This window comes from Lucilia sericata, unplaced genomic scaffold (genome assembly GCF_015586225.1).
Source record: "Lucilia sericata isolate MDLA Ls3-8-SP2 unplaced genomic scaffold, ASM1558622v1 Contig000885F_arrow, whole genome shotgun sequence".
NCBI classification, from domain to species: Eukaryota; Metazoa; Arthropoda; class Insecta; order Diptera; family Calliphoridae; genus Lucilia; species Lucilia sericata.
In genome coordinates, this window is record NW_023994874.1 from 114676 (window position 1) to 142661 (window position 27986).

General features: G+C 29.8%; 1 protein-coding gene across 3 annotated transcripts; it reads left to right on the forward strand.

The window, feature by feature from the left end:
- On the forward strand, positions 1 to 27444 carry LOC119608824 (protein sprouty). Of its 3 annotated transcripts, none has more exons than XM_037963359.1 (3): positions 28 to 62; positions 3127 to 3235; positions 23268 to 27444. In XM_037963359.1, the coding sequence occupies exon 3, from the start codon at positions 23444 to 23446 to the stop codon at positions 25418 to 25420; it is 1977 nt and encodes a 658-aa protein (XP_037819287.1). In that variant the 5' UTR covers positions 28 to 62; positions 3127 to 3235; positions 23268 to 23443; the 3' UTR covers positions 25421 to 27444. The 3 variants fall into 3 exon arrangements, with proteins under 3 accessions (XP_037819286.1, XP_037819287.1, XP_037819288.1); XM_037963360.1 differs by having other exon boundaries at positions 32 to 50; XM_037963358.1 differs by having other exon boundaries at positions 1 to 3235.
- Positions 27445 to 27986: the final 542 nt, after the last annotated feature.

A 27986-nucleotide genomic window follows, 5' to 3' on the forward strand; every position in this document is an offset into this window, starting at 1 on the left:
CGAATCAGTCGTTTTTCATATTTCCTCCAAAGCGGACGGAGTACAAAAAAGTGCGTATAAACGTACGTTTGGTGTTTTTTTATTTTCACAATATTCTTATAACATTTACACATAGATACACAAACATACACACGCACGCGAACACACTCTATATGCATACATTCAAACATACATACATATACTCCCGATATACAAACAAACGTACCTATGTATATAGTTACAAAGATACTTTTGTCACATTTTTACCTTTTTGGATTTCCTATTAAATTTTCACAAAAACGTCTATAAGTGAGGACGGTTCGTGCTCTTTAAATTTCAATTACAACAGCAACAAAACATCTAAAGAACATTGGAAAAATCGGAAAACAAACAACAACAAAACAGCAGCAACTACATTAAGATTGTAACAACAACAACAATAAGAAAAGTTGACAATCAGCAGACACGTACATAAGAACGACCTTATCGAACTGTGTGCAGAAAGAACGACGTTGAAATTCATTCATTGAAATTTTTTCGCAAATGAATTAGTAGTTGCTGTCTTTGTTATTTTCGCATTCGTCGTCGATGTATTCGCCTCGCCGCATTCGTATATAGAATAAATAAACGACTAAGAAAAAAAAACTTGAATCAAAAAAATTTAGAATGAAAGAAACGAAGAAACTAAAAAAAAAACTGAATGAATTTAAAAAGTGTGAATCAATTTGAAAATAACTAAGTATGTGCATAAAGAAATTAAATAATTGAAAATTTCTAACAATAATAAAAACTAAAAAAGAAAATAATAAAGAATAACTAAAAGTATTAATAAATAATTAAATTATGAGTAATGAGTACTTTTTGTTAAAGTTTTCAATAAATTAAATGTTTAAAAAAGGGGTAGGGGGATTTGTTTAAATATTTTATTTAATTGAAAAAAAGAACTAACTGAAAAAATGGGCAAAAGACCAACGTCATCGATAAACACGGCGAAAAAAATAGAGAACAGACAAACAAATAATTGAATATCTTACAAATAAATCATAAATATAAACGAATTTAAAAAAGAAAATAAATGATCTTTTAGCTAAACGCTCTCTTTTACTAATAGTTCATTCAGATTACAAACTCTCTCTCTCCCACTCTCTCTCTCTCGTACACACACACACCTACAAACTAAAGCAGGAAAATATAATTAACGGCGAATTTATCTTAACGTGTTAAACGAAAAGATCCCTAACTAATAATCATACGCTCCCGAACACTCTTGAAATCTACTTATGTAAATGTAATGGTGTGTATGTGTGTGTTGATTCTCTCTCATTTAATTTTAACTCTCTTTCCTCGCCCAATTTGACTACTAAATTGTACTTTAAGGCACCGTGACTCGCGTGAGAGTGGCACGCATGCAACAAACCACCTCGACAGACATTAGTTCGAGGTAGACAGTGCGCGATACACAACCACTTGGATTTATTTCGCTTGAAAGCGTTTCTAACAAACTGTCTCGTACCATCGATCGATCCGTCGCGGGGCTGACTAACAACAACTACACAAGAAAGCAAAATAAAAAAAAATCAAACAAATAAATAAAATTATAAAGAAAGAAATACCGAATGAGTGTGCGTGTCCATATTAAAATCGAGTATATATCCGCCTCTGTACGTTCGCCAAGAAAACGTTTTAAACTAACAGCAACAACAACAAAAAGTGACCACACGTTTAGGCCTTAATTTCTTTTAAATGTAATTTATTTATAAAATATAAATCCTGCTTATTTTAACGATCCGACGATAACACTTTTAAGCAACGACTCATTCAGTTTTTAAAGCAAATGTTATTAAACGAAATTTAAAGAAAAATAACGAAAAGTATTTAGTGCCTAAAAATATAATAATAACAACAACAGCATACAAAAAAAATCAAACAAATCTTTTCTCAAATCTTCTGCTAAAATACAAAAATTAAACAAAAAATATTTTTTTTTTTTTTTTTCAAAAATTTATAAAAAAAAAAGTATTATCAAAAAGAAATAATAATAAAAAGAGAAGAGGAAGAAAATAATTCAAATAAAATAAAATGAAATTGTGTGAATTAAGTGTATACACGTCTACAAATACCAATACAACAAATACAACTACAAATACAAAACGTAGCTATAATAAATGTATGTCTAAAACAAAATCTTCAACATCATCGTTGTTGTTTTCAAACTCTTCGTTGTCGTCGTCTTCTTCATCATCATCATCAACATCCTCATCATCATCGTTGTAGTCGTCGTCATCGTCGTCACCGATGTTGTGTTTATATAAATGTATATATTGAAAATAATTTATGAATGAATTAAAGAAAGAAGAAAAAAAATATTCAGCAAATCAACAACAACAACAACAACACCGTCTCATTATCATAAATATGTAGTAGTATGTTTAAATAACAAATAATTAAACAAAATCGTTTTAAATTTGCAAATTTCTATTAAAATTTTTATAAGAATTTAATACAAAAAAAATAATTATACACAATTTAAAAAAAAAGAAATTATTAAAGAAAAAGAAATAGAAAAAAGTGCAACTGTGTGTTAAATCCAAAAAAAACATAAATTATTTCTTCATACATACTTCTTACTCATAGTTATACACAAACAACAACAACAAATAAACATCATAAAAACATACATTTATAAATAATACATACAACAGCAACAAAAACAAAAACAACAACATCTAATAGTAAAAGAAAAGTAAAATACTTAAAAACCTATCTATGTTTGTTTGAATGTATGAAATGTAAGTTTTTCTTTACATAAATATCTGCTAGATAGATGTATGTATATGAATCTTAAATAAGAAACCAACAAAATTAAAAACAACAACAACCAGCAGCAGCAACAGCGGCATATTCAACCATCTGTCATTTCCTGTCTGGATTTTGTGTGTATGCCTGTGTGTGTGTGTGGATTATTACAACAAGTTAAACACTATAAAAGATTTAAATGAGTTTTACTATTTCTGTGAAACAACAACAAAAACATCATTAATTTTCTTTTTTTTCACTTCTTCTTTGACTACGATTCAATTTGATTTGATTCGATTTAAATCATTGTGGAATCTAAACAATTCAAAATTTAAATACATACAACAACAGACCACAAAAAACAACAACAAAAGAATTAAGGATTATTTTAAAATCTTCCACAAAACGGCATCGAACGAATTTTTATGTTAATTATATTGGATTGCTTTTTAAAAACAATGTAAGTTTTACTAATATTAAACTATATAGTATTATTATTATTTATTTCAAGACCCTTAAAACCCTTAAGTTTAGGAATTTAAAAATTTTTATAAAAATTTATTTTCTCTTTAAAATTTTTTATGAATTTATAGAGGGAGACAATTTTTTTTTATATATTACCAGTGTAATTTTATCAACCATTTGATTGGTTTCACGAAAAAAACAACAACTACAACGTTGTTGTACAATGATTTTACGAGTTAAACGTTAAACGGGAAGTTTCTAATTAGGGGGATATATACAATCAACTACATAAATATTTCATAAATTTAAAATATGTGAACATTTACATGCATACGTTTTATTAATAAATATTAGGAGAGACCATGAAAAAGAAAGCAATAACAGTAAGAGCTTGTGGACCAAAAGAAACTGGTTTTACAAGGTTTTTTCTAATAAAATAGGAAAGGCATATGTGGTCACCTCATAGGTCCTTTTTGGACATCAGAATCCTCTTAATTTCCGAAATAATTTGTTGTCACCTCATAGGTCCTTTTTTGTCATCAGAATTCTCTTAATTTCCGCTATAATTTGTTGTCTTTAGCATTACTTTTATCTAATCTTACTATTGCCTTCATATAACAAGACTTTTGGGTCCTGAAAATATGAAAAAACTAACCTCAGATATCTATAAAGTGGAATATTTAAGCTCAAATATTGAAGATACTTTTTAAATTCCAGTCTATTCGATTTGATCTTTTTAAACCATGAAATTTTTATTTTAACATTAAATCAAAGAGCATTTCTTCTATTAGAATAAAGTTACAGGATTTTATGACCTTTGACCTCGAAAATCTTGTATATTTTGATAATCTTAGAGCTGAATGGTGTTTTCCATTATTTGTTGAATAAAAACTTCATTCCCTAGATTCCTATTGATTTCCGTATCAATATTTAAGGAGTTTCTTAGAAAGGTCCGAATAAGTAATAAGTTAAATATATAGTCTAACCCCCATTTGTTTTTGGAATTCCTGAGTAATCTGTGATGGAAGGAGTTCTCTCAGTTACAATAACATTCAGTTAGAGCCATTAAAAAAACATATCAGATCCTTCTTTTTTTGATGATATTCAGTTGCCGACAATTTTATTAATGTAGTACTTAGAGGTCATTGACCTGCAGTTAGAGAATAAGAATTTTTCTATACAATTAAGGTCATTATAGAAAAACAACCTAAAAATTAACCATAAGCCGAGGTAAGGAACCAATTTCAAAACTATTGGAGCTATTAAAAATACATGTCAGATTGTGCTATTTTACGAGGGTATTTAGAGGTCATTCACCCGCAGTTAAAGAATAAGAAGAATTCTTTACAACTGAGGTCTTTAAAGAGAAACAACCTATTTCTAAATTAACCACCAGCCGATGTTAGAAACCCATTTCACAACTATTGATTTTGTAAGAAATTCTGAAGACTTTTTAACTTCATTTGAAGATCATAATGTATAGGTTTAGGTCCTCGGGATTATATAATTTCTTCGATGACAGTCTGTGAAACACATCCATGCTTTAGGGAACTATGTAGTTCTATTCAGATTCTAACATTTCATAATAAAATATATAGAAAAAATAAGTAAATAATGTCCGATTAAGACGCGATTTATCTTAAGAGGAAGTCCATAGATTCTTAAAATATTTTCATTACATTTTACTTCAATTACAAATGATCAATTAAACCTATAATAGTAGATTACTTCCGATTAGTTAAATAACTAATAAATTTAAAGTCTCTTCTTTTTTGAATACTTAGTTTTGCGCCGGTGTGCCTCCGCTAGTTAGTTAGTGTTAGTGTTCTAGTCTGGTAGATCGGAGGTGGTGGGTTCGATTCCCACCTGAAGCACTGGTTAAGGAGCGGACAACAAGCCCGATAGACACCTATTCTTCAGATTTGATGTATATCCTCCTTTCAAACTAACTAACTAACTAGTTTTGCTAAAGTGACGATTAACTTCCTCTCTGTATTACTTAGGGGGACTAAAGAAAATACTGACTCCCTCTCTGCATTATTTAAAGACACTACACAGCAGATAGAGAATGAGACCTCTAACTGGTTATGTTACGTAAGGGTTCTATTATTAGCCTTTATCTAAACTAAAATAAATGAAGAATATCAAAAAAAGTCAATAGACTACTTCTTAGACTTCTGAATAGATTTTGAGAAACATTATAGATGAAACAAAATTACTTGGAATCTTCTCATATTAAATTCTTTAAAAAATATGAAATCTTTATTAGAACATAAAATACAGTGTAAAAAATCGAACCCATAACCACCAGATTACCCACTGGCTTATAGGGGCTCCCAACCCTTTAATATTAGTTGAAAATGACTAAAAAAATTTTAACCAGTAGAAAAATGTAGTTTAAAGCTGCTTTGACAGATCACTGAAGTTTAAGAAATCCTATGAAACTAGTAAATTTTAATCATATTTTAGAGATAAATTAGATAAATACCTAGAGACGCGAGTTCCGTAACTAATAACTTTAAAAAGGTGATTTAATATTAATTTTCACTTCTTACAAACATTGCTAAAATTAACCTATTTTTAAAAGATCACAATAGAAGATCAGTAATACATATATTAATTGACACCATTTGCTCTTATAAACTGCATATAAGATCAATTAAACATTTGTCATCGCTAACTAAAGTTCGATTTTCATTTTTTTCCCCTCAGCATAGTGTAAAAATTAAGAGAAAGAACTAACCATTTTCAAATAAATTCATAGTATTAGAAGAGTCTTATGTGTAATGTAAAAATTTAAATGCTATTGTGGCATCAATTAAATGACGTTTTTCTTGAAAATGTCCCAAGTATTTAATGTCGGCAACAATGTAAAATTGCTATCTGTCAATGTATTTCTTACGTATTACGTTAAATAAATTGTGGTTATTTACGTGTATGAGCTAAATTCGTAACAAAATGAGAAAAAGTATGTTCTAGAGAAATCAACTAGGAAGTAAGAAACATGTTTACATTAATTACTATAATAGAGTATAGGAAAAGTAAAATCGTTTAAAAAGTATATACCTATAAAACCTTAATTATCATTTTATATCTAAAATAATCCTTTAAAGTGAAAGAAATTTGAAAATTTGTGCAAAAATCTATGACGATAATGTTCAAAGTTTTATCATTAGCATCATCATTCATATCTACTACTCGTAATAAACATTAGATTTATTATGAATTTAAAACATATTTCATTTAGCTGTGGCATTTTTTTTTTCTTTTTATTTTTTCCTACTTATTTTTCATACTACGTAAAAACATTTGTTTATTATTATTTGCTATTTTTACTCTCAAAATTCTTTCGTTGCTTTTCATTTTGCAATTGCTATTTTGTTTTATGACATTTTTATTTTAGAAACAAGAAAAAAATACAATTTCTGTTTGCGTAGATTGTTAATGATTTTCGATTAACTTTGTTGTTGCAAGTGAAATGGATTTGATTTTTATGAAAAAAAAAAACAAAATGAAAATTTTATAAATTAAATTAAAATATACAATTAATATCATTTCTTACACTTATTGTATACGATTTTTGTATAACAATAATAATACTGAAGTTTATAATCAGCTGATCTTGTAATGTTCTGTCTATGTTCACACTAACAATATATTTATTAAAATTGATGTGATTACACAGTTATTTATGTATTTATTACTTAGTTGCTTTAGATTTGAAGTTCTCATTTTAGATTTGCTTTACTATATGATTCGCTATTATTAGCAATTACAAAAACCATGTAAAATGTAAACCAACTACAAATGTTTAATACGTGTGAACGTAACCACAAGCCAAGGTTAGTTACCCATATCAAAACTATTAGAGGCATTAAAAAGACATGTTAGATCCTTCTATTTTTAGAGTTCAATCACCCGCAATTGAAGAATAAGAATAATTCTGTACAACTAAGGTTTTTAAAGAGAAACACAAGCCGTCGTTAAGAACCAATTTCAAAACTATTAATTTTGCAAAAAAAAAATCTGAAGACTTCATTTGATGATCATAATAATATGCATTTTTGATCCTTAAGATTATATAATTACTTCGATGACGGTCTGAGAAACATATCCATGCTTTAGAGAACTAGTTTTATATACATACGTGTGAACGTAGCATAAGAATTTATGAAATTATATTTTAATGGTTTCTAAAACTACCGTTGCATTTTATCGACATTTAAAGTAAAGAAGTTTTTCGACAGTTTCGTACCACTGTCATTATGTTTATATAAACGCCTTAATAGTATATTTGGAATAGGAAAATTTGTCTACAAAATGCTATGAATGCATTTGAAAATACATATATTCATAATATTTAATGAAAAAGAATATATATATACATATATATTTATTCGTATAGCCTTTAGTTTGCAGTAAAAGTCTGTCGTATGTTGAGACTAAAAACGCAACTGTGAAAGTAAAATCCCTGCAGTTCACAGTGTATTTCTTGAAATACATATGTTACAGCATTAACTGTAAGACATGTTTGTCTTAGGAGAAAGTCAAATGTCTAATCTTTAGAAACCTTTAGAAACATTAACATGACAATTGTTTTCCTCCCCGAATTACTTGAGGACACTAAAGAGAAGACTGACATTCTCCCTGCATTACTCAAAGACACTAAAGCAGAAGAGAATGAAGGAAAGAGAGTTCTTTGCCTATATCTGCTTTATAGTGAAGATTGCATTAAAAATGATCCGAATTACTTGAGAACACTAAAGAGAAGTCTGACATTCTCTCTGCATTACTTAAAAACACTAAAGCAGGCATCGACAATAGGATAAAGGAAAGAGAGTTTTTTGCTTATCTCTGCTTTAAAGTAAAGATTACATTACAAACGATCTGAATGACTTGAGGACACTAAAGAGAAGACTGACATTCTCTCTGCATTACTAAAGACACTAAAGCAGGCATCGGCAAGAGGATAAAGGAAAGAGAGATCTCTGCCCATCTCTGCTTTATAGTGAAGATTGCATTACAAATGATCCTAATTACTTAAGGACACTAAAGAGAATACTGACATTGAATATACTTCACTATCTCTGCTTTAAAGTAAAGATTGCTTCACAAATTATTCAAGAAGGTATAAATCAGTAGTTGGACACTATGTAGAGAGACATTGACTCCTTGTATAAAAATTTCTGGGTTATTTGCATACATTTGTATCTAAAAGAGTAGAGTGCAGCACACACACATGAGATACATTTTAAGATATTTTGTGCATAAATTTGAGGAGGTGGAGACGGTAAAATGACATCTTTCTGTTGGTAAAAATAGCAGAAATTTTCAATAAGAAAGATAAAAATAGTTTCTGTTTTATATGAGAAAATTTCTATTTAGTGGACTTTTTAGTTTACTTAATTTTGTTGCATTTACAAATTCATTTAGTTTGATATTTGTAAAAGGTAAATTTTGCAAAATTTAAAGTTTTGAAATTCTTTTTTAAAATTGTTAATTTCCACATACATATGTAGATTATGCTGTGTTTAATTTCTAATAAAATATTCATAAATTGCAAAATATTTATGCATAAATATAGATTTTTGTCATAAAATCGCATAAATATCGAAAAAAAACTCATAACGTGTCACATGCAGTTTGTGCAATTGTATTCGCATTGAATTTTATTATTATTATTATTTTTGTTCTTGATACAAATTTTTTTTCTTTTTTTATTTCTAATTTTATTATTGTATTCAATGCAACGACAATAATATCTCTCACAGAAAAAAAATCTATGTCTGCTTTTATCACTGTATGAGAATATTTATTTTGCAATGTATGTGTTTGTATCTGTGTTTTTATTTTGAATTCATTCAGTAAATTAGAGATAATTGCATTTTTTGTTGTTGTTATTATTGTTGTGTTCTCAGTTTGTTTTTAATTTTTTTTTTTTTTTTAATTTTACTTTAATTTTATGTCATATGTTTGTTGATATTTTTGCTCACTGGTCTTTTGATTATTCCATTTAATTTTTTTGCTTACATTGACAGTTTTCACTTATTTCTTTATTATTTTATTTTTATTAAGTCTCATTTTTGTAGGGTACATACATAAATATGCAAAAACAAAACTCGTGCAAAAAATTATATACTTTATTCTAAACATTTTAAAAATATTTATAGGGCTATCAACAGTCTTATTTACATATATTAACGAAAATACCCAACTGGAAATTGTAGTAGGAGGTAGTTATGGTTTATCAGAGAAGAGAGTTTTTAATAGCAACTAATTTCACTCTCTTAAATGAAATGATCTTTAGTTAATATTTAATAAATTTGATGCAAACATAATGGTTTTTAAGAGATTTAAGCAAAAGTTGTTTATATGACTTTTGACCTTTAACCTTTTTCAATATGTAGTATATTTTATTTCCTTAACTTATAAACCCTTAGTCTAAAAATCTTCTTCTAGGATTGTAACAATCTTTTCAGGTGACCTTTGATCTTTACTTACTTCTAAAACAATTTCATTATCATTAACACTAGCCCCGTAACTGACTAAACGGTTAATTAATAACTGAACCCAATTGAACAGTTTAAAATAGGATTTAAAAAAAAAAAACAGATTTCTCCTATTTTCTCAATATTTGTTTTTTTATTGAAACGCTCTATGCGAAATTTCACAATATCTACCGGTCAAACGATAACCGGAATTTTAAATTATGGGCCTTATATGTAGCCAAATTCGGCTTTACTTGGGTCCATGGTGACCCCTTTGTAAAAATACCTCTAAGAAGAAGAAAAATAGAAAAAAGTAGAAAAGAGAGTATATAGAGGAAGAGTAAGGAAAGTAAAGTCGTCAAGAAGAAGAACCAGGCAGGATTGCACTGCAAGGTTAAAAGTCTTTACTGAAGGATTACGTCCTGTTTAGTGGGAATTCAAGATTCACACCCAATCTGATAAGTTAATGAACGCAGTAAGGCGTTTCAATGAAATATTCGACAAATCGGTTAGATCGCCAAACCGACCAAATACATGGATACGTATGGGGCTCTAGCTATCGAGAAAGTGTACTCTCGCGACCATCGGTCAGGAGCAGTAGAGTAGCAGTACTCGTTAATCTGCCTTTTAATTGCAAGAAGTGGAACATGCCACGGAACTGATCTATTTCTAGTTCGCCAAGCGCGGTTCCAGTTCTTGCCAGAATGTCAGCAACATTGCTGCCATACGTACTCCCGTGTCCCCTGACACAAATTAGGGTGATGTTCGAATGTCTCGCCATCTATTTGAGAGACGTACGGCATTCATGGACTATTATAGATGTGGAAAAGATACCAATTAGGAATTTAATAGGAGCTTGACCGATAGTACCTTAGCCAATTTGACGTCCTCTTTATCGCTGATAATTCAGCTAGAACAATACTACAGTCATCATTGAGTCGGAAAGAGATTTTAATACCAAATTCCTCAAAGAAGATGTCACGGCCAACTCCCTTCGCCATCTTGGATCCGTCTGTTTACACACGGAAGAAATCGTTTGACGGAAGGAGGGTTTCTTGAGACTCAGTAAAAGATATAATATCGGAAAAAGTAGTTTCGAAAACTATTCCCGCCAAAAATTTTGAAGAAATAAAGATTTGAAAATAAGTTCTCATTAACTTTGAGATAGATCATTTAGTAATCCGATCAAATCTGAAAAGACTGATCCTTAATTAGCCAACAAACTAAACTCAATTTTATTTCTTTGTCTCAATCGTAACTATAGGTCTTAAAATAGGATAAATTGATACCTAAAGTTAACCTTTACATTTCGTAAAATATAATGAAATAAAAATCTGCCGCAATATTAATGGAATTTGTTAAAATATTTAAAAAGTCAAGAAATTATTAAGACTTTTTCAAAAACTAAATGTAGTCCAATATATTTGAAATATTTAATTACAGTTTGCGTAGGTTTTACTATAAATACAATTAAATAAAACATATGAGTATAACTACTCAGATACTCTCGGTAATCTGGAAAATTTTTAATAGATTTGCAGGGTAAAGAGTTAGTTGCTGTTATCAAAAAGCACTCTTGATTAAGCACAGGTGTTGAAATTACTCACACACACACAGAAACATTAATATTTTTTATTATATTTCGATTACAAACAACAACAATTTACAAATATAAAGAATTGAAAATGTTGAAATGCATGTGATAAGTGCTTTTTTCTTACGATTTTTATTTTTTTGTTAAACAAGCCGTTGGACTTGCCTGTAATAATTGCAGTCAGTCAGTCAGTCATATGTATACGATTTATAAACTTAACAATGAACACGTTTTTTTTTTTGTATTCAATTCAACTTACTACGTCACAAATCTGTGTATCTATAAACAATTTTGATTGTTAAGTTTTTTTTTACTACAAAGAGTTTGTTATTGTTTTTTTTTAAATATACATATTAAATAATCTTTTAACATTTTAGAAACTTTATTATACAATAAAGTACAATAAAAGCTAGATAATAAGGTTTAGATTTTTTTGTTTTTGTTCTAGATACACATTTTCAATCATTCATTTGTTATATAGATAAACTTGGTTTAAATTGTACGAAACCATAAGTTTACGAATGAAAACAAAAAAAAAAACTTCATTTGAACCAAGTTTGTTTTTCCAACACACACACCTTTTTTCATTTGTAAGATGGATTGAAAGTTTGCTTTTTGTAGTTGTTGTTTTTTATATTTTTTATATATATTTTTTTGTTATTGTAGAACATAGAGTGTGTGTAGTAAAACAATCATTATTACAATAAACTGGTTTGACAACAACGACTATAATAACAACAACACCACCAACCGCCATTGACAACCAACAAAATCACAAAAAAAAAACAACAAAACCAAATACAACAAATTCAAGAGAAAAAAAAAGCAGCTAAAAGTGTAATAACAACTTGATTTGTAATTTAAGCAACAATAAAAACAAAAATAAAACATAAAGAAACTTAAATAAATACATACATACATACATATGTATACAATAAAATATATAAAATATATATATATATAAAAGCACACATAAATACTTATATATTTTTATGTTAGTATATGAGCTATTACCAAAATTTTGTTCATTGCCTAGCAGTTCTACAAAGAGTCAATGCATCCGAAAATGACAAACATCAACACTACTAACGTCGTACCACCTGTTTGGCTGAAATTCGTCTTTCGCCTCTAATATGTTCTCTTTGTAGACGAGACTGTCGTGATTTTAGGTGGGTGTCTCTTTTGTAAGCGAATGGAACTGTTCCATTGGAACACTTTACTGTCCCCAAGTAAACTAGAGAGTTGTCACTTACACTTCTTTGTACTAGCTTTCTGACTGCCTATTTTTAATCTATGGAGCGACAAGTTAAATTAGATAGTCTCCTTATAGTTAGAACGACACTGTCCTCACCAAATTATCCACGTAAGTTCAGTTCTAGTTCATTTCTAGTTCAGTTCTAGTTTAGTTCTAGATTAGTTCTAGTTTAGTTCTAGTTTAGTTCTAGTTTAGTTCTAGTTTAGTTCTAGTTCAGTTCTAGTTTAGTTCTAGTTTAGTTCTAGTTCAGTTCTAGTTCAGTTCTAGTTCAGTTCTAGTTCAGTTCTAGTTCAGTTCTAGTTCAGTTCTAGTTCAGTTCTAGTTCAGTTCTAGTTCAGTTCTAGTTCAGTTCTAGTGCAGTTCTAGTTCAGTTCTAGTTCAGTTCTAGTTCAGTTCTAGTTCAGTTCTAGTTCTAGTTCAGTTCTAGTTCAGTTCTAGGTCAGTTCTAGTTCAGTTCTAGTTCAGTTCTTAACTTTTTCAAACTTCTAAACTTCTTAAATAGCAAGTTAAAGAGTGCATGTTAACCGTCACCCTTAGCGGTAAATAAAGTTAGAATAAAAAAACGAGGTGAACGTTAAAGGGTTAAAATTAGGTTAAGTAAAATTCTAAGAAACTTTTAAATGTAAATAAATTCTAAAATAGCGGAAGTTCTTTAATAAAATAACATAAAATAGAAGAAATAACATTATTATTATACTATTATCTATGAATTCACAAATTTTCACTTTATTCCTTCTTTATATAGACCAAAATAGAGATCAAGAGAACTTTCAATATTATAATGTAAAAATTGTCTGCTTTTATTTATTGGTTCTAGTCGGTCATTAAAACAAAATAAACAAACAAACAAAATAGAATAAGAAATTATTATTTTTCTGTTTTACATAGTACTCGATGTGTAGGCTATAAATGAATTTTGGTATGACGGACAGACAGAAAGACTCTGTATCTGTTTATCTGTCTATACGTACGTCCTGCCTGTTCGTTCGTTCGCCTGTTGTGGGCACAATTATAATATTTGCCTTTGGATTCGCGTGCATGGTGTTTTTATGAATGCGCTCTGCTGACGATGATTTTTGTGTTGGCATCAGCAAATACAAACATGTGATTTGAATTTATAAAAATTGCAAAATCTTATTTAAATCTATATTTAAATTGTTGTCAATTTTAAAAATTTCCTAAGATCTATTTTAAGCTTTAACACAAATTTAAGAGGCAGTCAGGCAGGCAGTAGCAGTAATAGTATGTATTTATGTAGATGAGTTAGTAGCAGAATTAGAGGCGACACTAGGAATAAACGAACAGCAGCAACAACAACAACAACGACGACAGCAGCAAGAACAAATTACCAAAATGAAAGCATCCAAAAATAAACAAAATAAGTATATACAAGAAAAAAACAAATATTTATACTTAAAAACATTCTTATAGATATAAATATTTTATATACAACTTGTAAAAATATTATTATATATAAATTATTTTTTACACTTAAAGAAAAAATATGATGGAAAGTGATTACAGCAATTATTGTAATAATTTTACAATGAATTCTACGATATTATGGTCACTGAAAACATTTCTCGAGTTGTTGTCATCATATTATAATTAATAAATTAAATGACGGACGTAATCATATATATGATCACAGTAAACAAGTATATGTTTGTGGCAAACAATATGTTACTCTTTAGAGTTATCATATTAGAAGAGCAATGTTATGATATGACATTTTATAAAAAAAATTGCTTGCTGTTATCATATAAATGATTGTGGCAATCATTTTAATGATTGATTTAATATAATATGGTTGCAAAAACTAGAAATATGTTTAGAGTAACAATACTATTGTTGAATTTTGTGTTTTAATTGCAAAGTAATTTTTGGAATACAATTTTTTTTCCCTCAGTGTAGTCTGTCAATCATTTCGTTTAAGTAAAAGGCATATTTACTTTTATGAAAATATGTACAATATGTATGTATGTATGTACATATACACACAAACATATATAAAATTGTTATGCTTGAGCCTCTAAGGAAATCCTTAAGCATGAAAATATTTAAAATATAGAATTTGTTTTTTTTTTAAGAAATTACAAATTTATATAAAACTGTGTCGACAGACGGCTTTTTTTAAAGCAATTTATGCAAAATTTTCACTTTACTAACACAAACATATAGATATTTATGTATGTCTGTCTGTCTTTGCATGTTGGTGTTAGTAATTAAAAAGAAATTTAAAGACTAAAGAGGAAAAAATTATTCATATAAATAAAAATGTCTGTATTTTACAAATTTTCAAAACCCATACATAATTTTTTTAAGAGGAACACATGTACATAAAGAGACAATCCTACATACCAGCAAACATACATACATATGAGTAGTATTTCTTTCTTTTTTTTTGTCTTTTCTTTTTATACTCGTACACAAAAATAGTTGCGGATATCCGGTCATAAACAACGTTTAGCAAATCAAAGCAAACATTACCAGCCACCACTCATCGCAAACGTTTGAAATTAAAAAAAAAGAAAATAAAATATAAAAAATGTTAAAGTATTCGTGTATAAATGTGTGGATATATACACAGCAACAACAACAAATAATAATATTTCAGACACCATACATCCATCCAACAACAGCAATAATAAAATACTATAATATTCATCGTGTTCATTTAGAAATGTACAATAATTTTTCTATGAATAATTTCCATTTCCACTTCTAAATCAACAAAAACAACAACAACACACTGACTGACTGTATGTATAGAAATATAGAAAATGTGTTCTATTCAAACAACAACAAAACCCTACAACTCATAATTTGCTTTCAAAACTAAATTGTATTGTATTATTGCTGTGTTGTTGTTGTTGTTCTTGTCTTCTATTAAATATTTTTTTATTTTATTTAATGGAATTTGTAACTATTTGACAACACTGTGCACGTTCTATGACCGTCAATTCACGATCATAACAATAAATGTTTCCATATTTGATCCATGTTTGAGTGACATAATGTTCAGGTGCTTGTTTTCATTTCCGTTCCATATTTGTACATACTGCTGTGCGGAGCTAAATTCAACAGTTTGCTGTGTGTTGCTGCTTGTATTGAATGAAATTTTTTCTTTTCTTTCTAAAATCAATTAAAAACCATTTGGTAGCTATATAAATAGCAGTGAAAACGTTAGTTTTAGGTTCTTTTCAACCTTTTTTTCTTTAATTGTTTAGTTACTCTTTAAGAATTCTTAATTATTATTTAGTAATTTATATGTATTTTTAATTTATTTTAAAAGAAATTAACGTAAAGCCCCAGGGCAGCATATTTAATAGGTTCCATAAAGAGAAATTAATTAGAAACTAATTGAATTGAATGTTAATAAAGGGTTTTTCAAACAGAGTTCTAAAGAGGAATCTAAAAACACTCCAGACATTTCTATTTAGTAGAACAAAATTTGCGATCATTGCCCTAATTTGATCTCTAACCCAAATTACTATCAACATTTTCGATCGCTATGAAATCTTTACAAAATTTTGAGATCATTATCTCTGAAACCTAAAAACACACCCGACATTTATGTTTAGTAGAACAAAAATGGTAAAATACGATCAAAAATTTCGAGCATTGCCTTAATTTGACTTCTAACCCAAAATGTTGATAACATTTTCGATCAGCTTAATTTGACCTCTAACCCGAATTACAATCAACATTTTCGATTGCTGTCAAATTACTACAAAATTTTAAGATCGTTATCTTTGAATTAAATTACGATCAGCCTAACCGTTAGTTATTAAATGCTTCTGCATTTCACCTGTTGCTATTGTCCTGTTTACCTAGAGTTCACGACAAATGTTTTGTCAGCCTTGAACCAATGTTAAACATTACTTACTCTTTAAAGGAAATGTAAACTCGAGCATAACCACCTTGATTTTTTTTCAAATTTAAATAGAATTCACTTAAAGTCGAGTTAAATTCAAAAGAAAATCTCAAGTACTTTAATTTTTATTTCCGTCCTTCATAGTTTCTTAAACATATTGTAATTCTTTGAAAACAATGACACTTAGAAAATATAGAGTAGGTACTTAAGAATATCGAATACTCAGTACTTTTACAGCACTAGAGGGACCATTTTTGTCGAAAATACTTAATGAAAGGTCTTGAAAGTAGAACTGAAGTTATCTTCTTTTTTTGGACATTCTCTGAGAATATTTGATCAATATTTGTCTATACTATGAGACCTTCCTTAGCGATCAGACTGGCAGTTTTCATTAACAATTACCGCTTGGATCGTGTAAAGGAATTGTGTGAAAATGGCCGGCTAATCAAAATATAGTATGAGGATCTTCTTGATAACCAAACTATTTTACTTCTAATGATTAAACAAACAGGCTCTAGTACTTTACTAAACATGACATGGCTCATTGATCTTGTTACATAGAATGGTCTAACCAAACCGATATCAACCCATTTAAGCGATCTTCATTTCTCTAAAACTGGTTGCCTAAATTGCTTCTCTAATTAACATATAGATATGATCTGGAGCGATCAATGTATTGATCTTGCCAAAAATTCTACTTCTAGCTCTTAAACTAGAACCTTAAACTACAGCAATGGGATATGGAACTCAATAGAATTTAAGTGGACATTTCTATACTTAAAATAACAACCAAACAATGTTTATATAGCTCGCTAGGCCCTAAAAATTTGAATGATTCTTATGAAATTACAAACTCAATGACAAACATAAATTATCATCTTTCTTCGCAAAACATTTTGTAAGTATGTGTGTATGCGTGTATTATAATGGTTTTTCCTGTAAAGTAATTTAAAATAAAAATAGTCTAATACTCTAAACACTGCCAGGTACTTATACAAATATAAAAAACACCCACACAGATGTTTTTAATGTACATAAACAAAATATCTTCCTACTTACTTTATTATAAAAATATACACATGGAAACAAACATACATATAAATATATCCTGTTGGTAAGGTAAATATGTATGTGTGTGTGTGGGTGTTTTACAAGGCGCGTCTATACCCACTTTTAAAATGAAGTGCTTGTTCGTGCTTAAGAGCTGGAAAGTGGATCGTGAAATTTTATATATTCAACAAACAAAAAAGACAAAAACTTGCCAGCCTGTTCATTATCCTCTAAAAATTTTTAGTCTGTTAAATATGTATACTTTTATATATTTTAGAAAAATTTAAAAGAAAAAATCATTTACCTAATTAGCATGGTGATTGATGTCATTGAATTTAAGTGTTAATGGAAAGATAGATATTTATGCAAACACGTACACATAAATAAAATCAACATTGACGTCATTACTTAAAATTTCGTCATTGCTATTAGTTGTCTAAAGGACATGGAAAATTTTCTTTTTTTTTTCTTTTTATTTTCTAATACTCATAGATGTAGTTAAATGTCAGTTTGAGAATTTCCTTTAAACTTCCTTCCACATTCCCTATTGACAAACTGCTGACTTGTAGCCCATTATTTAAGTAAATCCATTTCATATTTAATAATTTTTCTTTTTATTTCTCTCTACTCTTGCTGCACTGTAATTTTCTGCATAAATCCACTGTCTGTTTAAAAATTTAATTAATGACTTTGCTTTACCTTCAATTGCTTCCTTTTTGACACAATTCTTTTATTTCTATTTGCTGCTGCAGGATGTTTGTTTAAATATTTATGTGTATAATTATGCATTTGGGAGACTGGCTCTTCATGTGTTGGTTTGTGTATCTGTCTGTCTGTTCGTTTGTCAGTAAGTCGTCCGTCTACTGCTTACAACAAGAGTAAAAGAGCACATTAATAAAATCGAAACTCACATACATACATACTTACATATGGGTGTATGTTTGTATGTATGTGGACTCATAAGAGGTTCATTAAGAATATTGGCCAAAGAGGAAAATGACAAAGTGCCATACTTAGGGTACCCACTCAGAAGATACAAAGAACAAAAGACAGCTTGATGATTCTTTTCTTTTTTTCATTTTGTTTTTTATTCTTTTATTTTAGTCTAAAACGTTGTCGATGTAGTTGTTATTGTTGTGATTTTATCCTTTACTTTAGCACAATCATTTTGCCTTAAGAAAGAATAAAACCTGACAGTTTGTACGCACAATCTACTCATTTTCATACGTTTAAACATTACATACACATAGACATTATAACACAGGTGTGCAAAAGAATGCATTCCTTTTCAGAATTCTCAAGCTCTAAAGTTTTACTTTGAAATCGTTTAAAATCACCAGCACTTTAACATAGAAAATAGTTGTTTCCCCATTTTAAAACTAAATCTAATCGAAAACTGAATGGTCGTTCTGAGAATCATTCAGTTTTTTTTATATGTATATCCCTTTAGATAAAATATTCCAGAATAAAGTTAGATACCGAAACTTAGTTACTTCGGCGAAATTGATTTTCCTAAATACTATTCTCAAATTTTGTTCCTCGCTTAAATCAAAACTTAATCTTGTCGTTCATCTAAAACGAAAATCCGCCATTGTTACATTGATGTTTAACTTTGACCTTAAGTCTTAAGTTTTGAATCGTTTTATATATCTAATTAAATACAAATTCATTTCAATTTCTTTTAAAACTTTTATTAATTGAATAAAGTCTTTTATAACTTCTGTTTCTACTATGTTTGTAGACATGTATACGAGCATATAACGATAAATTTAAGTTTATTATATAAGTTATATTCAGCTACCTGAAGAAACGACAACAACAACAACTAATATCAGAAAAAGATGAAAAACTAAAGAAATACAAGTCAAAGAAGAGAAAAATAAGTAATCGTACAAACAAACAGACAGACAGACATACATACATTCATGTATGTTTACGATTACGACTAACAGCTGTAAGAATCTATGTGTACTATGTATGTGAGTGTGTGTGTGTGTCTATAGTACTAGATATCTTATAGCACTTCTTAAGGTCGATCACTTTTGTTCGTATATTTTGTACATAGCGTTAACTGAAATGTAATCAGTTTTAACAGGTAGAAATCAATCGATATTAAAGAAGATTTATTTTATTGGAATAGTTGTCCTATTTTAGCCTATAACTCGTATCCCGCTCTCTATACAACAAATGTTAAGGTTTTGAATACTAGTTAGATTTGTTGTTCAGACCCTTGGCAAATTCACCCACTATATATCACATACTAGTAATCATTCTGAAATATGTATATCGAGAGCGTATGTGTGTACTACTAAATATACCCAGCAGTTCGGTGGGGACAGTCCCTATCACTTAGGGTAAGACCTAGCTACCAGACTACCGGGGTGAATAACTTTTTTAACATGTGCTAGTGATAAGAAGATGGCATTCAGCAAGCTAGTTCTAAAAAGGAGTCAATACATGGCAATTAACCTTTCGCTTAAAGGTGTCTTCTCTTTAGATTACTTGGGAACAGTAAAGTAACGACTGTCTGCGATTTTCGAAACCGCAAAGTGAAAACTATGTTCACTCTCGTCTACAAAGAGTCCCTCCTAGACAAATAGCACATTCTTGACTAAAAACAAATTAAAGCAAACCAGGTGGTTAGACGCTAGTGGAAATTACTGTAAATTTTCAGCTGCATTAAATCTTTGTCGAACTGTTGGGTAGTGTGTTGTAAGTAACACACACGAGCAGTTTGGAAACATACGTTCATACACTGTTTAAATAAATAGACATTATTCCATCTGTTCTTTCAACATTTCTTTAACAATACCCACACATTTTTATTCAGCTATACACTCACTCACTCGCATAAACTAATATTAAAAATATATATTTATTTTATGTTTGAATTATATATATACAAACATAGATAAATATTTTTTTGTTTTACTCCTCTATTCCCTTAACATTTCGTTTTGTATTTGCTGTAATACGAGAGTATGATTTTGTTTGTTATGACTTTTTTTCTTGAAATGTTGGTGCCTTCCTTTTGAAATTTGGCTTCCCATTTCAAACATTTTTTTCAAGAATGTCATCTAATGATTCCAAAAAAGGCAAGATGATCACTTTTAGAAGGTGGGTCAATGTGTTGTTTAAAGTGTGAGTAGAAACAAAGTTAAGTAACAATACTTCCTGATAACTGATTCTGTATCTAATATGACATTTCCCTGGTAAAATTCATAGTTCCCTGCAATGGGAGGTGGTAATGCTTCATTCAGAGTATCTCTAACTTTGTACGCCAAAAAACTCACTGATCATGGTTATGTATTGCTCATTAGTCGGAGAACAACTTCTCTTAAATATAACCTACGATTTTACTTCCGGCGTAAATGGATATGACTAACAGCCTTTAGGTATAAAATCTTTGTTTTGAATAGTAAAATTCACTCTTATAGTAGCTCAAGTCTCAGTCAAATAAAATAGCACAGATTCCGTTTTAAGCTGATCAAGCGGAATGGAACTTTGGCGTTTTGAAGTCAAATAGAATCACATAAATTTAGTTTTGAGCAGATCAATCTATATCACGTCAAGTTAAAAGGAAAATTGGCCTTTTGTAGTCCAATATAATGGCATAGATTCAGTTTTGAGCAGATCAAACAAGATCAGATCCAGTTAAAAGGGAACATTGGCCTTTTGTAGTCCAATATAACGGCATAGATTCAGTTTTGAGCAGATCAAACAAGATCAGATCCAGTTAAAAGGGAACATTAGCCTTTTGTAGTCCAATATAACGGCATAGATTCAGTTTTGAGCAGATCAATCAAGATCAGATGCAGTTAAAAGGGGACATTGGCCTTTTGTAGTCCAATATAAGGGCATAGATCCAGTTTTGAGCAGATCAATCAAGATCAGATTAAAAGTTAATAGGATCGCTTAGATTCCGTTTTCAGCAGACCCCATGCTAATCAGATATCGTCTATTAAACCGGGACCGGAAACTTTTAAATCCACATTGATATTAACAATTTCTTTTGAGGATTTTCTTTTATAAATAACTGCGGTGAACATTTGAAATTAATAATATATGAATAATTGTTGTTATTTAGTACTTTTTCAAAGTCTTAATTAATATGTACAAAAAAAAAAAACAACTGTTTACTTGCTAAGTAAACTTCCGCTTTTTGGCGATAAGAGGTGTATGAATGAGTATCAGGGTTGAAAAATAAATTTATACAATTTATTTAAAAAAAAAAGCCTAAATAAATGGTGGTACTTTTTTTGTAACGTAATTCTACATATTTACCCCAATTTCTGCCACACTTTGAAACTTTCCTTCATTAAGCTCTATCGTTATATTAAATTTATGTTATAGAAGATTTAACATAATTTACATATTTATAGAAAGAAATCAATAATATTTTATTTTTGGGTTCAAAGTTAAAATTATACAAAGATAGGCAGGGAGGATGTACGTATGTATGTTTGTATGTAAACCTAACATGTGCATATTAAACAATAGTTTTATTTAGAAAAAAAAAATATTAAAGTAAAGCAATAAAAAGATACATATGTACATAAAAGATGCTTGGAATTTCTAGCTAAAATAAAAACAACTACAACAAAAACATCATAATCGAAAAACATAAAGAAAAATAAATAATTAACACAATATACGCCCACTTATTGACGTCATATCCGGCACTCAAAATCAAATAAAAATAAAAGAAATACATGTTTACAGCCAAACACATACATACTCTCTTAAGCACACACTACTACATACATATGTACATATATATAGATAGACACTAAAAGAGAAACAACAAAATACCCCAGAGAACTTCTTCATTTGGGTATAATTTAAAAAAAATGGTCAACAACCACATTTAACAAAAAAATAAAGACTTAAAGAAAAATTTACATTCAAGACATTTTAAAAGCAAATAAAAGAGAATTAGTATTCCGATATGGTTACGCTGGTATCGGAAATGGTCTCAATAGACAGAGGGAATTATGACTTAAAGGAAATCAAAGATTTTATAAATTAAAATGAATGGTTAATATACAAAAAAAATACCTAGACATACCAATCATTTAAACAACCATTCTAGTACCAGTTAATTTTGTAGTTAAATACAAATGGTATAACTAATAGAAGATACAGACTGCCTAGGGGTAGAGTTTATCATAAATAATGAGTTAATGTGTTATAAAAATTCATTTAATGGTTTTTAAGAAAACTTGTACGTAAACTATTGACCTTGGCGTGGTTCTGGCTCATTGTCGAATTTTAATTTCATTTCTCTTAATTTTATTTATTCTTTCTGTTTTTTTTTTTTTGTTTATTACGATATAATCTTTAACAGTTTCTATTCAAAAAAAAAAAAAAATATTCGTATAAATATGTATAAAAACAAGTGAAATATACAAACGTTTATACATACTGCAGATAAATCGTATTATACCTACATATACATATGTTTGTATGAATGAATGTACATCTATTTGTAGTTTGGATGCCAAATTAAATGTTTAAATTTTGTTCATTAATAAATGCCTCTTCTCATTTAGCACTTTGTGTGAAAAAATTCATTCAACAAATACTTGTTCAATACATATAGAAACACAAACAAATACATTCCTAGGTAAACATATACACTGTGCGAAAAATTCATAGCAAACATTTTTATCCAAAAACTAAGATCTATTTTACAAATAATATTATTCTCTTTTTTTCAAAAACAAATAAGTAACGTTTTCTTTTTAACTCTTCTCTTTGCAGAAAGCGATCAAATTATTGGTGGACGCAACAAAAAATCTACATAATTGATCGAAATCTTCTTAGGTAATTGAAGAGTACGAATTTCAAAGCTCTGTTAAGAGGATGAGGAAAACTGATGATCCCCGGAGAAGATATCGAGGGGATTGAGGTTTTAAACATAATTACTTAAACGCTACATGGATCGCAGAAATGGCGGCGATCCCTTGGCGCCTCCCCGGCCCCCTAAATTGTTACCTAAAGTCCATCGTCCTAGAGCTCCCGAGCCGGAGATGATGAGCGCAGTGTCTCAAACAACTTCACAGACAACACCAGTAGCAACAGCAGCAGCAGGCGTAGCAGTAACAAACGTAGTGAACACACCTCAATGTACAAACCAATCAGATTTAAGTAGAAATAATAATTTGAATCAGTCGCATCATTTAAGTAGTAGTATTAATAGCACATCGTCGTTGTGGTCCTCTTCAGTGGCGAATACAGCGTCAACAATTCCAACGACAACGACGAGTCCACCAGCAACGACACCCTTAGTTGCCAACAACATTAGATACAATAGGGTCAGTTATAATAATAATCATATTGGAAACATTGATGTTGTTACCCAACAGCCCACACAATTTGACGATTATCAAATACATCATTTAACTTTCCTACCACAAAGACCCTGTAATCTAAGCCGAAACAACAGTCACGTTAGCTCATCATCGTCCTCATCTTCGGTTACAGTTTCGAATAGTTTTACGAGACGTCGACCTCCACCGCCAACACCTGGGGGCGCTGGCTCGGCAGTACCGCTACTTACCATTAGTGGCAACAATAACAACAATAATAATTTCCTTAATCATTTCCATAGTGCAGAACCGGTACCAACATCTCCCGTCACACTGGCGCAACCGCGACCCGAATCCGAACGGCTCGCCAATGAGTATGTGGACACTCCATTGCGAACGGCCCAACAGCTGCAGAATGCGACACGAATGCAACATCCGGCCGGTCAACATGACAACGGTCAGACGACGACGCATCACCTGCTGTTGTTGCCACAGCGTGAACTACGCCAACAGCAGCAACAACAGAGCCAAAGCCATCAGCACTTACATCGACTTGCCGGAACTGCTGGTTCAGCGAACGCAACGATGGGTATTGATGGCACTGACGGTCTTTTACATTCGCAGCACCACCACCACAACATCCACAATCACCAAACCCATCATCAACTTCACAATCCCAAAGCGTCAACAAAACCTGCAACGGTGACGGAGAAGCTATCTCCGAAACCAGAAACGAGGGGATTTCTAGCGCCTGGTATACAACCCATAAATCAACCTATCACCAAACAACCCGCCTTATCAAACACCGACAACGCTTGCAAGTTTGCGAAGGAACTACCCGCTCTCGACGAGTTGCTCGACATACACAACATTGCAACCGGTATATCAACGCCGCAGGGCATGGTCTCCGCTGTCAATGGAGCCAGTCCTTTGGGTACACCAATTGTCATTGGTAGCAGCGATGCCCCGTCATCACTCAATCCAATCACTTGCCCTCGCTGTGATCGCTGCCGTTGTGAACAGTGTCAGAGTCCGAGACCGCTGCCTCAAACATGGGTCTGTAACAAGACCTGTCTCTGCAGTGCCGAGTCCATAATAGACTATGCATCCTGTTTATGCTGTGCTAAAGCGCTTTTCTACCACTGTGCCCGCGACAACGACATGGACTGTGACGATAGTTCCGGTACACCCTGTGTCGATAACCCCTGCTCGTGTGGACCCTACAAACGCACTCAAAGATGGGGTTGGTTGGGCGCTCTATCACTCGTCCTACCATGCCTGTGGTGTTATTGGCCCATGCGAGGCTGTGTGGCAATGTGTGAGAAATGCTATGGCAAATTCGCGAAGCGAGGTTGTCGCTGTCAACAAATTGGCTCCACATCCAGCATGTTTCCCATTACATCAGCCGCTAATGGTGCAAACATTGTCGTTCTAAGCAATGGTACTGGTCTGCAAAGCAACTCAAATGGCACAACCAAATCATCAGCAACTAGCGGTAATCACCATCATATTCACCATAATGACTGCAGTACTACAAGTAGAATCCTGCGCAAAGGCGACCTAACGCCAGAAAAAAGATTACTAGACTCCAGTCCCGAGTATTAGAACAATGTCTGAAATTCTGCTAAATTCTATAGTAAAATTTGTGTGCCTGGAGGAGTGCAAGCCGACGTTCACACATTTCAAAATAAAAGGTGGTGTTTTGAAGATTTTTTAAGTGCGAAAAGTTTTAAATAAATTATGTTAAAAATTCAAAGCATTTATGATGTAAATAATGTACATGTTTATATATTAATTAATTAATAATAAAGTAAAATAAATTTAATTAAAGACAAAACTAAATTAACTCAAAATAATGTATGTATTTAGATAAAATCTCACGCTACTACAACTTTCAATTATTATTATTTCAAAAATAATAATAATGAGCAAAATAACTAATGCGTCTAAAAAAAGAAGATATAAGAAATTTAATAAGTAAATTATTCTAATTGTAATTGTAATGTATTAACAAACCAACAACTTAAGTAATAATGATAATGATCTATTTAACGGAATGTATCTATAAGATGAACCGTTTATTTAGATTTTGAAAATGTTTTGCCATTTTGTTAACATTTTTCCATAAGTGTTTTTAACTGAAAATGGCCAAGTGTAGAAAACATACAAATTAAATACCAAATTCTTTTTTTTTAAACTTCAACACCACCACCAACAACTACAACACTTACATACATACATAAATACATACTTACATGCATACAAACATAAAAACACATACACTCACACTTACACACGCATACTACCACAAAACGATTAAGATAAATACCAATACATATTAATTAAAAATAAATTTAAAATAAAAACACAATTAACTAAAACTAATAAAGAAGAAAAAAAAACAAAAACAAAAGTACGAAATTAGCAAGAGAAATTAATGTAAAACTAAAATTAAAAAATTAATAATGAAAAACAAAAAAAAAACTAAACTGAAACTAATATTATTATAATTATTATACATACAAACAAACATATTACATACTACGAGTATAATGTACTACATACATACTATACGATACTATCTATTAGCTATTTTATGTATGAAAAAAAAAAATATTTAAAAGAAAAAAATATATAAAATAAATTTTAAAAAATAATAACCAAAGACTGCAAACAGATAATTATTAATAATTAGAAATGTTAAAAAAAGAAACTAAAAACAAAATATATACATACACAGATACATACATACGAAAATATAGTAAATGAGGAAATAAACAAATCAACATAGATACAGATACATATTACATACAAATAAATGATCACACATTCACTCACGTTCAAGTTCTATCGTATCAATATAACAAACAAAACAAAATTTTAAACAAAATAAAGAAAAATTAAACAAAATTATTATCTTAAAGAAAATATGTATAGAAAACCATAAAAATAAAACAAAACAAATTTAAGTTCATGTTCTTGTTATTGTTGTTATATTTTATATTTTACTTGTTGGCTTAATTCGTATACAAAAAAAAAACTATAAACTAAAATTTTTACTTTATTAAGGAGGTCCAGTTTTTTCGGAGACAATGAGACTATATTCGTAAAAAAGTAAAAATGAATGAGGAATTTATTTAGAGATATTCGATTCTGTCGGAAGATTCTTTCCGATGTGTTTTTCATATTTTCTTTAAATGATCTTTAAAAGACCTATAGAATATTATCAAAATTCCATTCGTTATAGAAAAAATTTAAGTTTTTGAAGAAAATTTTAATTCTGACAATAGAGGGAGCTTCGACAACATTCATTTACTGCAGTGGACCTGTTTGACTTTATTGAGAACAAAATAATTCCTTTGAAAAACTAAAATTTAACACAGAACTTAGAAGATATTGTTACATTGTTTTGCTTAGTACTAAGTATTCCGGAACATTCGGTTTATTGCGAAAAAAAAGTGATTACATTGAGGCATCAGGTTCTTTAATTTCCAGAACATTTAGTTTATTGAGAAAAAAATTGAGTGCATTGAGACATCAGGTTTATTCATTTTCAGAACATTTGGTTTATTGAGAAAAAAATTGATTGAATTGAGTTTCTTTCAATTTCGGAACATTTGGTTTATTGAGAAAAAAAATTATTACTTTGACGTCACATGTTCATTCATTTTGTTCAGATAGATACCTCTAATGTAATTAATCTAATTATAAATTACTAAATTAAATATAAAATATAACAACACTATTAGGAACATGTTCATTATTTCCCCAGCAAAAAAAGGCTTAACTACCGTTTAACAGTTTTCTAAAATTTGTCTAAATTTCAAAAAGAAAAAACTTTTCATACAAAAAAAAACTAAATGGTAGTTAAAACTTTTTGTCCCACAAATGACCACATAATTGTTGTATGTATTAATTAGTTTTTCACTCATTCATTGATTAAATTGTGTATTAATCTCCGACCTTTCTTTGTTTTTTTTTATATATACTATGTGTATTTTTTTGAAAAACACTTTATTTGTCACACTACTCTCTTTGTTCAATATCTAAGTCAAGTTATAAAAAAAATGATTAATAAAATTTAACACGTTATAGGTCTAAATATTAATACCACATATACATATGTATAAATTTATTATCACTATTATTATATTATTATTATTACTATTAT